Raw genomic sequence first — 11,497 nt, forward strand, 5'->3', positions numbered from 1 at the left:
TGTAGACCAGGCTGGCCTCAAACTCAGAAATCCTCCTGCCTCTGCCTCCCAAGTGCTGGGATTAAAGGCGTGCGCCACCATGACCGGCTTCTTGGTGGACTTTAAGTTCTCTTTTGGTTTAGAAATTAAACCCAAGTACACTAGGCAGGAGCTCTACCACTGATATTCACCCTCAGTCCCTCTTCTTTTTCTAAAATTTGAGAAAGGTAGCACTAAGTTGCCTACACTGGTCTTAAGCTAGTTATGTAGTTCAGGCCTGTCCAGAGTATACCATAAAAACTGCTTTTCTTTTCTTTTCTTTTTTAAAGATGTTATATGTAAGTACACTGTAGCTGTCTTTAGACACACCAGAAGAGGGCATCAGATCTAATTATACAGATGGTTGTCAGCCACCATATGGTTGCTGAGATTTGAACTCAGGACCTTTGGGAGAGCAGTCAGTGCTCTTAACCATCTCTTCAGCCCTCGCTTGTCTTTTCTTTTGGAGACAATCTCTATGTAGCCCAGGTTGGCCTCGAATTCACAACAATGTTCCTACATCTGCTCCCAAGTACTGAAATGACAGACGTGTACCACCCCACCTAGTGCACCGTCTCTTATTGTTGATAACTGCTCAAACTTCATTAACTGTTTTAACAATATCTTGTTTGTTTGGATCAACTACCTATGGGCTATGTTCGTAAAGGGGAAGTACCTCGCCTGTTTTGGTCATAACTGTGAACTCCGGGCAGTCTGACCTGTGCAGCTTACCCTTATTATCAGTTGAAGCAAAGAATAACCAATCTACAGGGAACAACTATCTTCCAAGGGCACAGGCTGGTCTGGAGGGCGTGGTTTGGCTGTGGGCGGGGCCTCCCGCCTAAACCTAAGGACCGGATGCCTGGGCGGGACATCCCATACTGGTGCTCAGGCTTCGGGGCGGAGCCAACAGGGCCACGATTTCTTGGTCAGAATTAGGGCTCTAATTTCTCCCTTAGCATTTCCTCCCCAGCGCCCTGGCTCACCCGAAGGCACCTCTTCCCACCACTCGGATCCGCTCGTACTTCTCCATCTCATTTCTCAGTTACGCTTCTGGGATCCCGGTGCGGCGCGTGCGCGGACCCTCCCATCTGGGAGCTCCTCCTCCTGGCTGTAAAACTTTTGCAGGGCGGAGCCGGCGAAACGGGGGCGTCTGTCGAGTCAGTCTTTCTCTGACTTTGAACTCAACCTAGAGGCTAAGTCGTGTTTCCCCAACGAGGAATCAGAGAATAGTCATTCTGGGTTTCTTGACGAGTCCCTCAGTGCTCAGAATCGTACCAGCCACATCGCACACGCGTGACTTGGGCATAGGTAGTTAGACTGGAGTGATAAGGCGCCCACTTATGTTGCCCGGCAAAAAAACAATATTGTTCCTTCAAAGGTCTAATGCGAGTGGAATACGAAGATCGATACAGTCCCCACTGTCCGGGACGAGTTGGCACTACTTCAGAAAGATAAAGGGATTCCCATGATTGGCACGTAAAGGATAAACCACCAAAACCGAGCCGGTCTGTGTGCGGCGGGGAGCGGCGGGGAGCGGCGTTATTTGGTGTTTGCCGAGGGAGGGACCGGGAAAACCCCAGTTGGACAAACTGATTCACCTGAAGAGTACGTGACGTGGTCTCTTGGTTGTAACAACTACTGAGCACGGTGCTCTCGGTTTCTCAGAATCCGCACAAAATGCTGCCGTAGGGGGACTCGGTGCTTTACTCAAAACTTACAGTGTCGCGGTGGGGGGAAACCCAGAGAAGGTTCTACGCTTCTGTCCAGAAATAGTGGGCTGCTAGGTTGGTATCGCTGCTAGGGTTTCGATCAGGATGAATGAAATCCTGACTTCTTCATGACACCTGCAGCTCTAAGGCAGTTATAAAATGTCAGTATTCAGGAGGTGGTCCTTAGCTAACAACGTTCCTATTTCTGAATGGGCGAGGAAAGCGAGAGAAGGGTTGTTTATTTTTTGTCCCTGCCCCGCCCCAAACTAGCCTACGTGGAGGGAACCTGCGGTCACTGGCTCAGGCTGGAGTAGGCTGGTGAAGCAAAGAGGGAGTGCAGGGGTAAAAAGCTCACACAAAACATTACATCGTGCTATCACTTAGTAACCGAATGGGCCTTGAGTGACCCTGGGGACCTATGGGAGTTAATGTGTAACCCTGGAACCATCAGGGAAGGCAGCAAACACCCAAAGGCTTAGGTGCCTGGCAGTCTGAGCTTGGGCTTTTGCCCCTCCCCATCTTGAAACACTGTTCTCCTAGTCCCCACCTTTTGCCCTCGTTGTCCACTTCCACCTCCCAAAGGCACACTTCCTTCATCCAGCACCGCCTCTGGGCTGCTCCTTTTCTCCCGGTCTGCCGATCCCGCTCCGCAGAGCAGCTGCCTTACTCTCTGGAGTGGAGGCGGGCTTGGATCCCACAGCACAGTGAGGACAGACTGACACCTAGTGGCCAGAAGCCGCAACTACTCCAGGCCGCTGCCCTGGAGAGAGGGTCACCCCAGCTGTCTGAGCAAATCGGCAGCCTTCCCCGCCCCAGCCTCCAAGGAGCCAGAAGAGGGTTGGGACTGTCTGAGGGAGGACTGTGACAACCGCTGTGCTCCAGGAGCCCAAGAACGGTGGGGGAGAAGTGTGGTGATGGTGGGTGACTCAACAGTTCCTAAGCACCACTCGTGCGGGGCGCGGGAGAAGCAGGTAAACACGTCGATCCCGGTCCAAGAGAGGAATCGAGTCTGGGCGGAGCCGAGGTCTGAGGCGGCGCTCCTGAGCCCCCGGGATCAGCGTTCAGCAGCCCGGGCTGTGCGACGGTCCCGCCCAGCTCTGCCCTGAAAGAGTTGAGAGAGGAGCGTTCTTGCAGAACCTGCCCAGGGTGTAGGAGCCGGTGGCGGCAGAGAAAGTCGGGAAGTGGGCTAGTGGGGCCGTACGCACGAGGGCGGCCGAGGACGCCTTCGGATGTCGGGAGGCGCCAGACAGGGGTGCCTCGGCAATGATGGCGGGGACAGCCCCTTCGCGCTCGAGGTCGGCCGATTCCGGGCGGGGCCCTGGGGGACACCCGGCTCGCGCCCTCCTCGCGGCAGAGGCGCCCGAGGGGCGGGGGCAGGCGGCGGGGCGGGGCGGGGGCGACAGGGGCGGGCAGAGGCCTCACTGGGAACGCGGGGAGGAGCGAAGGGGCCTTGAGGGCTCCGCGAAACTGTGGGGCTGACGGCCCGTGGCAGAAACGATCGTGGCGCGCTGGCCAGAGAAGGAACGGTGTTCCCAGAACTGTCTGAGGAGACGGCTTAAGGGGCGGACAGACGGCAGGAAGGGCCAGCATGCCCCTACTGTTGCACCCCGCCTGGCCGCTGCTCCTGGGCGCCACGCTGACCTTCCGGGCACTCCGGCGCGTGCTCTGTCGCCTGCCCCTGCCTGCACACGTGCAAACCGACCCCCTGCGCACCTGGCGTTGGCACAACTTACTCGTCTCCTTCACCCACTCCATTGTATCAGGGATCTGGGCACTGCTGTGGTGAGTGAACAACCCGGGGTAAATGAGATGGCCGTGGGATCTTTCGCGGGGTGCTCGGACTGGGCTCCCTCTTGCTATTCCCATCACTCCCATCACGGGGTGAACAGACTCCAAGGATCTCACCTGATTCCGTTTGGAAAACTACCCAACCAAGAACGGCTGTGGGAAACCCAAGGTACCTGGGCTTTGGCCAAGTCCCTCCTTACTCTTCAATCAGCCAATAGTAGGCGCACAGAGCGCCCTGGGACTGGCAAGACTGTTGGGGGAGGCGAGGGTCCTCGGGGAGGCTACAACCGGGAGAACATCCCTTTCTCTATTCCAGCTTATGGCAAACCCCTGAAATGCTGGTAGAAATTGAAACAGCGTGGTCAGCTTCTGGCTATTTGCTTGTTTGCTTCTCTGCAGGTAGGTTATGCCCAAAAAGGTTAAGATTAGGTTGGGAGATAATTTAAAAGTGTTCAATCTTTTCCTCTTTCCCTACCTCTCCACTAGGATACTTTATCCATGACACAGTGGACATTGTGGTTAGCAAGCAAACTCGAGCTTCTTGGGAATACCTTGTTCATCATGTCATGGTAAGGGAGAACCCGGTGAAATGACACAGGCAAAATCTTCACAACTGGAGCCAGGGAGGGAGGCCATCTTAACCCAGCAGCGTCTGGCTTCTAAGTTGCCTAAGACTCTCTCAATGTTTAATCTCCCTCTGGGGACAGCAGAGTGCCTAGGCCTACCTACTATCTTGGTAAACAGACCAGGATATCATAGTCAGACCCTCGTGGACAAAGTCTAACGCTAGTGAATAAAGAAACCTTAGCAGTAAAGTTGGTGTTCCTCAGCTTCGGACTGATATGACCTGTTTTCATGGGCCCTTGTTCTATGACTTGTCCCCTAGGCTATGGGCGCCTTCTTCTCTGGTATCTTTTGGAAAAGATTTGTTGGTGGTGGCGTCTTAACACTACTGGTGGAGGTCAGCAACATCTTCCTCACCTTAAGGATGATGATGAAGATAAACAATGCTCAGGACCTCCTCCTCTACAAGGTCAACAAGTACGTCAACTTGGTCATGTACTTCTTCTTCCGACTGGCCCCTCAGGCCTACCTCACCAAGTTCTTCCTACAGTATGCTGGCCAGAGGACCCTGGGCACATTCTTGTTGGCCATCCTGCTCATGCTGGACTTGATGATACTCATCTACTTTTCTCGACTCCTCCGCTCAGATTTCTGCCCTGAACGTGCACCCAGGCGCCAACAAAAAGACAAATTTTTGACTGAGTGAGAAAGTAGAACCCAGGACTTTTAAAAGGGATGGCAAGCACAGCTCTGTAACATAAACTAGGACTCTGCCCCAAGCTTGGGTGTATCGGGCCGGCCAGCCTTTCCACCTTAAGCTTACACCCACACTATTGAAAACACTAATGAAAGCTCTCTGAAGTCCTGTTCTTGGGCAAGGGTTGAGGGAAGCAGACGAACCGGTTGGGCATGGTAAATAGGTGAGGACAAGACACTGTCCAAAAGCCAGCCAACCCATACTGCCCTGAAATGGATGCTGACAATTCTAAAATAACCCCTCTGCTCTTCCAAACCCTGGTATTGGTTTCACACCAGCCTCTACCAGGGAAGGAATTCTTGTAAAGCTTGTCCTTTGAGCCTGTGATGGAGCAGTGTCCCAGGAGAACTAACACCTGTCTAATAAATGACCCTGGTACTGAGCTAGCATGGGGACTGCATCATCATGTGTCCCCACTGGGTTAAGCAGATCAAGTCTTCATTGCTCAGAGCTGAGAAAGCTCTGGGCTTGATCCCAGCACCCACCCCGTTACCACAGCATGGCCTTGTCCCCAGCCCAACTAGAAGGCGACAAATGACAAGCAGCATTATTTATGGTGAAAAAAAGTGTATATTTAGAATTAGCCATCTGGACTCAGTTTAGATGATCCCAATCTGAAAAACAAAACAAAAGGGAGCTGAGTTACTGGAGCTGAATTCCTTAAGGTTAAGTGTGCTGGGAGGACAGGACAGGGGGGGCGGGGCTTGTTAGAGAGTCAGATTTGATGTCAATGCAGCATCTAAACAGAAATGATCATGCTTACCTTGTTGGCAACATCTAGGGCATCATAATCAGGAGCCAAGCGAACATACGCCTTCTTCTCTCCGTCGGGCCTGTGTGGAGAAGGCAGCCTCAGAGTTGGATGCTCACAACCCCTGCCGTTCACACACCCTTCCCACACCCCTCAGCAGCATCAGTGGTTCCTTTGTTGGTGTCATTCTTTTCCAAACGTTTGAGTTTTCCATCATCTGCACAGAGTAGGCTGCGTCACCATGAAGCCATGGCATGTTTAAGTAAAGGCCCACAAGCTTTCTGATCTCTGCCTGGCCCCACTCACCTTATCAGGGTATTGACTTTGGCCACATCAATGTCATAGAGTTTCTTGACAGCCTGTTTGATCTGATGCTTGTTGGCCTTGACATCCACAATGAACACAAGAGTGTTGTTGTCCTCTATTTTCTTCATGGCTGACTCAGTGGTCAGTGGGAATTTGATGATAGCATAGTGGTCAAGCCTAGGGAGAGATGGGAGAGGAAAATGGAGTTAGCTGCCCTGGTGCCAGCATTCAACACATGGCATACTTTAGAACCAGACTAGGAAAGAATAGGTGCATCAGACAATAGATCACAATCATCTTTATCAGACTTTGGTCGCTAAATAATGTCATCACATGCACCCAAAACACAATGGGCTCAACTTCCCATTTAGAGTCAAATCCTGTAGATTCTCTTGACTAAAGAATCAAGTTTAATTCATGTATTTACCCACTGGAGTTCCACATTTACTATTTATTATGAGACCAGATCAAATAAGTAACTATAGAGAAAATTGTGCTCAATTGCTAGAGGTTGGCTACACTCCAGAGTGTAGTTGAGGCAGGTTTCACAATACAGCACAAGCTAGCCTGAAATCCAAGAGCCACACTCACTCACACCCGCCCCTCTGATCTGAGACATGGACGCCAAGATGACCTTGGACTTCAGATTTTCTAGCCTCCACTGCCCAGCATTACAGAATAACCACCAAGCATGGTGAAACCAACTGCAACTCTAAAATTGGCCTTGAGCTGTCAGGAGACAACTTTTCCTTGAGATTCTGAAAAGCCAAGTTTTTTACTTATGCAACTGCCAAGTAATGACTCAAAAATTGTAGGTACAAATAGGCAGTGAGCTGTGTCTGGTGAGTGCTTCCCCATAGACAAAACACTTTTCAGTAAGCATTCTCCCAAACCTCCTTTGAGTAATGTCAGAATTTGATCAATTAAGTGTGTTTCAGGCTGGAGAGATGGCTCAACTGTTGAGAACACTCTTCTTCCAGAGGTCCTGAGTTCAATTCCCAGCCACATGGTGGCTCACAAATGTCTGTAGTGGGATCCGATGCACTCCTCTAGTGTGTGTATCTGAAGACAGCTGTAGTGTACTCATGTAAATAAAACAAATCTTAAAAAAAAAAAGTGTGTTTCTTAACACCATTCGAAGGCCATCACTCCCCGATTGGACAACTTAATCAACCCACGACAGTCAATCAATCAACACTCTCATGTGTTCCAACAAGTCCCCTATCACTTGGAACCAAGATAAGCAACATCTCCTTTGAAGTCAACTTTCAAACACTGACTAAATAACCTCACACTTCCACCACACCAGCTCCTTCGACAATCGTGTTTTATAAGGGAAGCTACTTAGGAACTCCTAATGCCCTACTACATCCAGGGTCCCTACTGACTTGTTTCTCCTGGGCGCACTCTTCCGAGGATATTTTGGCTGCCTCCGGAGCCGCAGGGTCTTGGGCCGCCGGAAGGTGGGTGACGTTCGGATCTTCTTCTTTTTGTGGCTGTGGACGCCTTTCAGCACTGCCTTCTTAGCTTTCAAGGCCTTCGCTTTGGCTTCGGCTTTGGGAGGGGCAGGAGCTGGGAGAGGACAATTAAAATTAAGAGTGTGGCGTTCCTAAAGTGACCCCTTCCGGCGGTCCTGTCAGCACGTGCATCAGTGGTTCCTTTGAAGACATCACAGGTCTCAGGAGACTTCAGATTTTTTCCATCATATGCACGATACCGCAGGCAAAGATAATTAACCCGTTGTACCATCACGTGGGTGCGTATAACCCCATTTAACGTGGGAAAAGGAGGGATAAGGACTCCTTTTAATCCCTTATAGGTCTGGAGACCCGGAGCGCCACCCTGTGGATGTTAGGGAGCTCCCCAAAGTCAAATGCTTGGCCATCGGTGGCGGCCGCTGCCGGCTCGGTGGCTTTGCCAACCTCCTGCACTGGAACCAGCCCATGCGGCTTGGCCCGCGCGGTCCTCATACCCCGCAGCAGGGCCTAGTCGCGACAGTAGCCACAGAACAAACCCCCCATGGCTTAGCCGGGCATTCTTCTTCCCCGCGAGTTCGCTCTGCGGATATCCAAGGCTGACCTGACAGATTCCCATACCGCAACATACCTTCCTTCTTCGCTTTCGGCGCCATCTTGGCGAAAAGGATGGCCCAGCCTAATTCCCATGAGCTTATAGAATGAAGTCTCATAAAAATCTCGCGATAGCTTATACATAGCACTGATTGGAGGAACTGTAATATGAGGCTTCCTGGGAATTGTAGTTCCATTTTAATTCCCTAGAGTGGGAGACCAAGCATGCGCCACCTTTCTTTTAAAGGCCCTAGGGCTTCTTGGGAAATGTAGGGTTTTTTTGTTTGGTTTAGTTTGGTTTTCCGACACAGGGCTTTTCTGGGGAAATTGTAGGTTTTGGCTTTTTGGTTTTGTTTTCTAAAGATTTATTTACTTTATGTATATGAGTACACTGTAGCTGTACAGATGTACAGATGGTTGTGAGTCTTCATGTGGTTGTCAGGAATTAATTTTTGTTGTTGTTTGTTGCTTTTCAAGACAGGGTTTCTCTGTATAGCCTGACTGTCTTGGAACTCACTCTGTAGACCAGGCTGACCTCAAACTCAGAAATCTGCCTGCCTCTACCTCTGCCTCCAGAGTGCTGGGATTAAAGGCGTGCGCCACCACTGCCCAACAGGAATTGAATTTTTGGGAACTCTGCTCACTCCAGTCGACTCCGTTTGCTCTCCGGTACAAAGATTTATTTTATTTTTTATTATACTTAAGTACACTGTAGCTGTCTTCATTTGCTCCAGAAGAAGGTGTCAGGTCTCATTAAGGGTGAGCTAGCATGTAGTTGCTGGGATGACGTTCAGAAGATCAGCCAGTGTTCTTACCCTAGAGACCCGTAGGTTTTGGTTTTGTTTTGTTCTGTTTTGTTTCGTTTTGAGTTGTTCTTTTTTTTTTTTAATATTTTTTAATTTATTTATTTATTATATGTAAGTACACTTTAGCTGTCTTCAGACACTCCAGAAGAGGGCGCCAGATCTCATTACGGATGGTTGTGAGCCATCATGTGGTTACCAGGAATTGAACTCAGGACTTTCGGAAGAGCAGTCAGTGCTCTTAACCGCTGAGCCATCTCTCCAGCCCGAGTTGTTCTTTTCGAGAGAGGGGAGAAAGGGTTTCTCTTTGTAATAGTTCTGCCTGTCCTGGAACTCACTCTGTATAGGAGGCTGGCTTTGAACTCACCAAGATCTACGTACTTCTGACTGCTGAGTGCTTGGATTAAAAGGCCTGTGCCAACACCTCGGGGCCTGAGTTGTAGTTTTTAAAAGATACATGTTTATTCCCCTAGGTCTAAAACAGTGGGTGATTATAGCATCTGGTGGCTGTGTGAAGGTCCTTACAATTTCAGTTCTTGAGCAATTTCCAGCCTTAGGGAAGAAGTTTGCAGTGTCAGAAGCCTATAACACTACCAACTGGGAAGAATACAGTTTAAGGGGTTAGAAGGACTAGAAGGATGGTCAACACTTAAGATCATGTAGTCCTCTTTCAGAGGACCTGGTTGGATTCCCAGAAGCCATACCTCTGTGGATACCTGTACTTATATGCACATACCCATACACAAACTTATTATAAAGGATTTTTAACAGAGGCAGGCGGATTTCTGAATTCGAGGACAGCCTGGTCTACAGAGTGAGTTCTAGGACAGCCAGGGCTATACAGAGAAACCCTGTCTTGAAAAAAACAAAAAGAAAAAAAAAAAAAGGATTTTTAAGCCAAATGTGGATTATACACACCTTTATTCCCAGCAGTTCAAGCCCAGTTTGGTCTACATAGTAAGTTCCAGGACAGCCAAAGCTACATAGAGAGATCCTGTTCCAAAAACAAAACAAAGAAATACAAAACCCATGGAAAATATTTTTTTGTTTTGTTATTGTTGTTGTTTTTGAGACAGGGTTTCTCTATAGCCCTGGCTGTCCTGGAACTCACTTTGAGACCAGGCTGGCCTTGAACTCAGAAATCTGCCTGCCTCTGCCTCCCAAGTGCTGGGATTAAAGGTGTGTGCAGCCACCACCTGGCTGAAAATAATTTAAATACAATTTGTAGCCTGGTGTAGTGACACACACCTTTAATCTCAGCACGAGAAAATAAATGCAGTCAGATCTCTGTGAGTTCAAGGTCAGCCTGATCTACATGGCAAATTACAGGTTAGTCAGGTATATAGTAGGCCACACCTATAATCCCAGCACTCAGGAGACAGGAAGATTGACACAAAGTTAAGGACAGCCTGTGGTACACAGTAAATTCCAGACCAGCCAGCACTACATAGTGAGGCTGCCACAAACAGATAAACAGGATACAAACAGAATACAGTTTGCCTAAGTAATGGAGATAAAGCGAAGCTGTGCAGTGTTAGGACAGGATTTTCTCCAACTTCCTCATCTGACACCTGTGGGAGACTGAGGTTGCAGAGCTGAACCCAGTGTAGTTATCACTACAGTGATCTGTTGTTACCAAAGGGATTTGGTGGCAACAAAAAAGTCTGCTGTGAGAGAGATGGTTCAGCAGTTAAGAGCACTGATTGTTCTTCTGAAGGTCCTGAGTTCAAATCCCAGAAATCACATAGTGGCTCACAACCATTTGTAATGAGATTTGACTCTTCTGGAGCTTCTGAAGACAGCTACAGTGCACTTACAGATAATAAATAATTCTTAAAAAAACAAAAACAAAAACGGGTGGTGGTGGCATGTGCCTTTAATCCCAGCACTTGGGAGCAGAGGCAGGCAGATTTCTGAGTTCAAGGACAGCCTGGTCTACAAAGTGAGTTCCAGGACAGCCAGAGCTATACAGAGAAACTGGGTCTCCAAAAAAAATAATTAATTAATTAAAACAAAACAAAACAGTGTGAGATGGGAAAGAAATCCAGAAGACCTACAAAAGAGCTACAGACACAGGGTGTTGGGGGGGGGAGCAGGCAGTGAGGAAGCATGCCTTTAATCCTAGCATTTGGGAGGCAGAGGCAGAAAAATCTCTGTTAGTTTGAGGCCAGACTGATCTACAAAGCAAGTTCCAGGACAGCCAGGGGTATACAGAGAGACCAAGTCAATAACAACAACAAAAAGATTTTACTTTTTTTTTTAACTTTATTTATTATTTTATTATATGTAAGTACACTGTAGCTGTAGCACCAGAAGAGGGCCTCAGATCTCATTACAGGTGGTTGTGAGCCACCATGTGGTTGCTGGGATTTGAACTTCAGACCTTCGGAAGAGCAGTCGGGTGCTCTTACCTACTGAGCCATCTCACCAGCCCAAGATTTTACTTTTTAAAATGTATGTGTGAGCATGTGTGTCTGCATGTATGTGCATGTGTGTCTGCATGTGTGTGCATGTAGGTAACCACAGCAGCCAGGTTTAGGATACCCTGGAGCTGGAGTTCCTGAACCATGAGAGGAGGCTCAACAGGAGAAAACAACATGTGAGTGCTGGGAAATAAACTCAGGGCCTTCTCTCAGAACACACACGCCACACGCACTGTGAACTGTTTAGTCATTCTACAGTCCCTAATATTTAAAATTATTTTCTTTTATGTGTATGAGTGTTTTCCC

General features: G+C 48.9%; 3 protein-coding genes and 3 non-coding genes across 8 annotated transcripts in view; 1 reads left to right on the plus strand and 5 right to left on the minus strand.

The window, feature by feature from the left end:
• The window catches only part of Nek8 (NIMA related kinase 8), a 13,242-nt gene extending 9,627 nt beyond the window's left edge, over positions 1 to 3,615 (minus strand). For both annotated transcript variants that reach the window (XM_029483746.1, XM_029483745.1), the window contains exon 1: positions 1,005 to 3,615. In XM_029483746.1, the coding sequence (XP_029339606.1) occupies positions 1,005 to 1,051 (47 nt within the window). In that variant the 5' untranslated portion in view covers positions 1,052 to 3,615. The remainder of the gene's footprint in view (positions 1 to 1,004) is intronic.
• Positions 3,118 to 5,267, plus strand: Tlcd1 (TLC domain containing 1). Of its 2 annotated transcripts, XM_021176927.2 has the most exons (5): positions 3,212 to 3,512; positions 3,620 to 3,687; positions 3,835 to 3,917; positions 4,005 to 4,087; positions 4,405 to 5,267. In XM_021176927.2, the coding sequence occupies exons 3-5, from the start codon at positions 3,854 to 3,856 to the stop codon at positions 4,786 to 4,788; spliced, it is 531 nt and encodes a 176-aa protein (XP_021032586.1). In that variant the 5' UTR covers positions 3,212 to 3,512; positions 3,620 to 3,687; positions 3,835 to 3,853; the 3' UTR covers positions 4,789 to 5,267. The 2 variants fall into 2 exon arrangements, with proteins under 2 accessions (XP_021032585.1, XP_021032586.1); XM_021176926.1 differs by lacking the exon at positions 3,620 to 3,687 and having other exon boundaries at positions 3,118 to 3,512.
• A 122-nt stretch (positions 5,268 to 5,389) lies between these two features.
• Positions 5,390 to 8,061, minus strand: Rpl23a (ribosomal protein L23a). Its single transcript, XM_021176928.1, has 5 exons — positions 8,003 to 8,061; positions 7,285 to 7,468; positions 5,897 to 6,073; positions 5,603 to 5,672; positions 5,390 to 5,453 (listed from the first exon to the last, which is right to left on the minus strand). Exons 1-5 carry the CDS (start codon positions 8,025 to 8,027, stop codon positions 5,439 to 5,441), a joined length of 471 nt encoding a protein of 156 aa, XP_021032587.1. The 5' UTR covers positions 8,028 to 8,061; the 3' UTR covers positions 5,390 to 5,438.
• LOC115032634 lies at positions 5,748 to 5,813 on the minus strand. The gene has a single exon (XR_003838271.1). It is a non-coding gene; the product is annotated as a small nucleolar RNA SNORD42 (small nucleolar RNA).
• On the minus strand, positions 6,166 to 6,236 carry LOC115032645. The gene has a single exon (XR_003838279.1). It is a non-coding gene; the product is annotated as a small nucleolar RNA Z17 (small nucleolar RNA).
• LOC115032633 lies at positions 7,540 to 7,608 on the minus strand. The gene has a single exon (XR_003838270.1). It is a non-coding gene; the product is annotated as a small nucleolar RNA SNORD42 (small nucleolar RNA).
• Positions 8,062 to 11,497: the final 3,436 nt, after the last annotated feature.

The sequence above is a fragment of the Mus caroli genome, chromosome 11 (assembly GCF_900094665.2).
Source record: "Mus caroli chromosome 11, CAROLI_EIJ_v1.1, whole genome shotgun sequence".
In the NCBI taxonomy this organism is placed as follows: Eukaryota; Metazoa; Chordata; class Mammalia; order Rodentia; family Muridae; genus Mus; species Mus caroli.

Bases quoted from the DNA above. Each gene is read 5' to 3' on its own strand.
- Tlcd1 (XM_021176926.1), top strand. From the start codon at position 3,319: ATGCCCCTACTGTTGCACCCCGCCTGGCCGCTGCTCCTGGGCGCCACG. The intron at 3,513-3,834 runs GTGAGTGAACAA...TCTCTATTCCAG, and splicing joins GGGATCTGGGCACTGCTGTG to CTTATGGCAAACCCCTGAAA. The intron at 4,088-4,404 runs GTAAGGGAGAAC...CTTGTCCCCTAG, and splicing joins ACCTTGTTCATCATGTCATG to GCTATGGGCGCCTTCTTCTC.
- Rpl23a (XM_021176928.1), bottom strand. From the start codon at position 8,027: ATGGCGCCGAAAGCGAAGAAGGAAG. The intron at 6,074-7,284 runs GTCAGTAGGGAC...ATCTCTCCCTAG, and splicing joins AGTGCGCCCAGGAGAAACAA to GCTTGACCACTATGCTATCA. The intron at 5,673-5,896 runs GTGAGTGGGGCC...TTCTCCACACAG, and splicing joins AAAGTCAATACCCTGATAAG to GCCCGACGGAGAGAAGAAGG.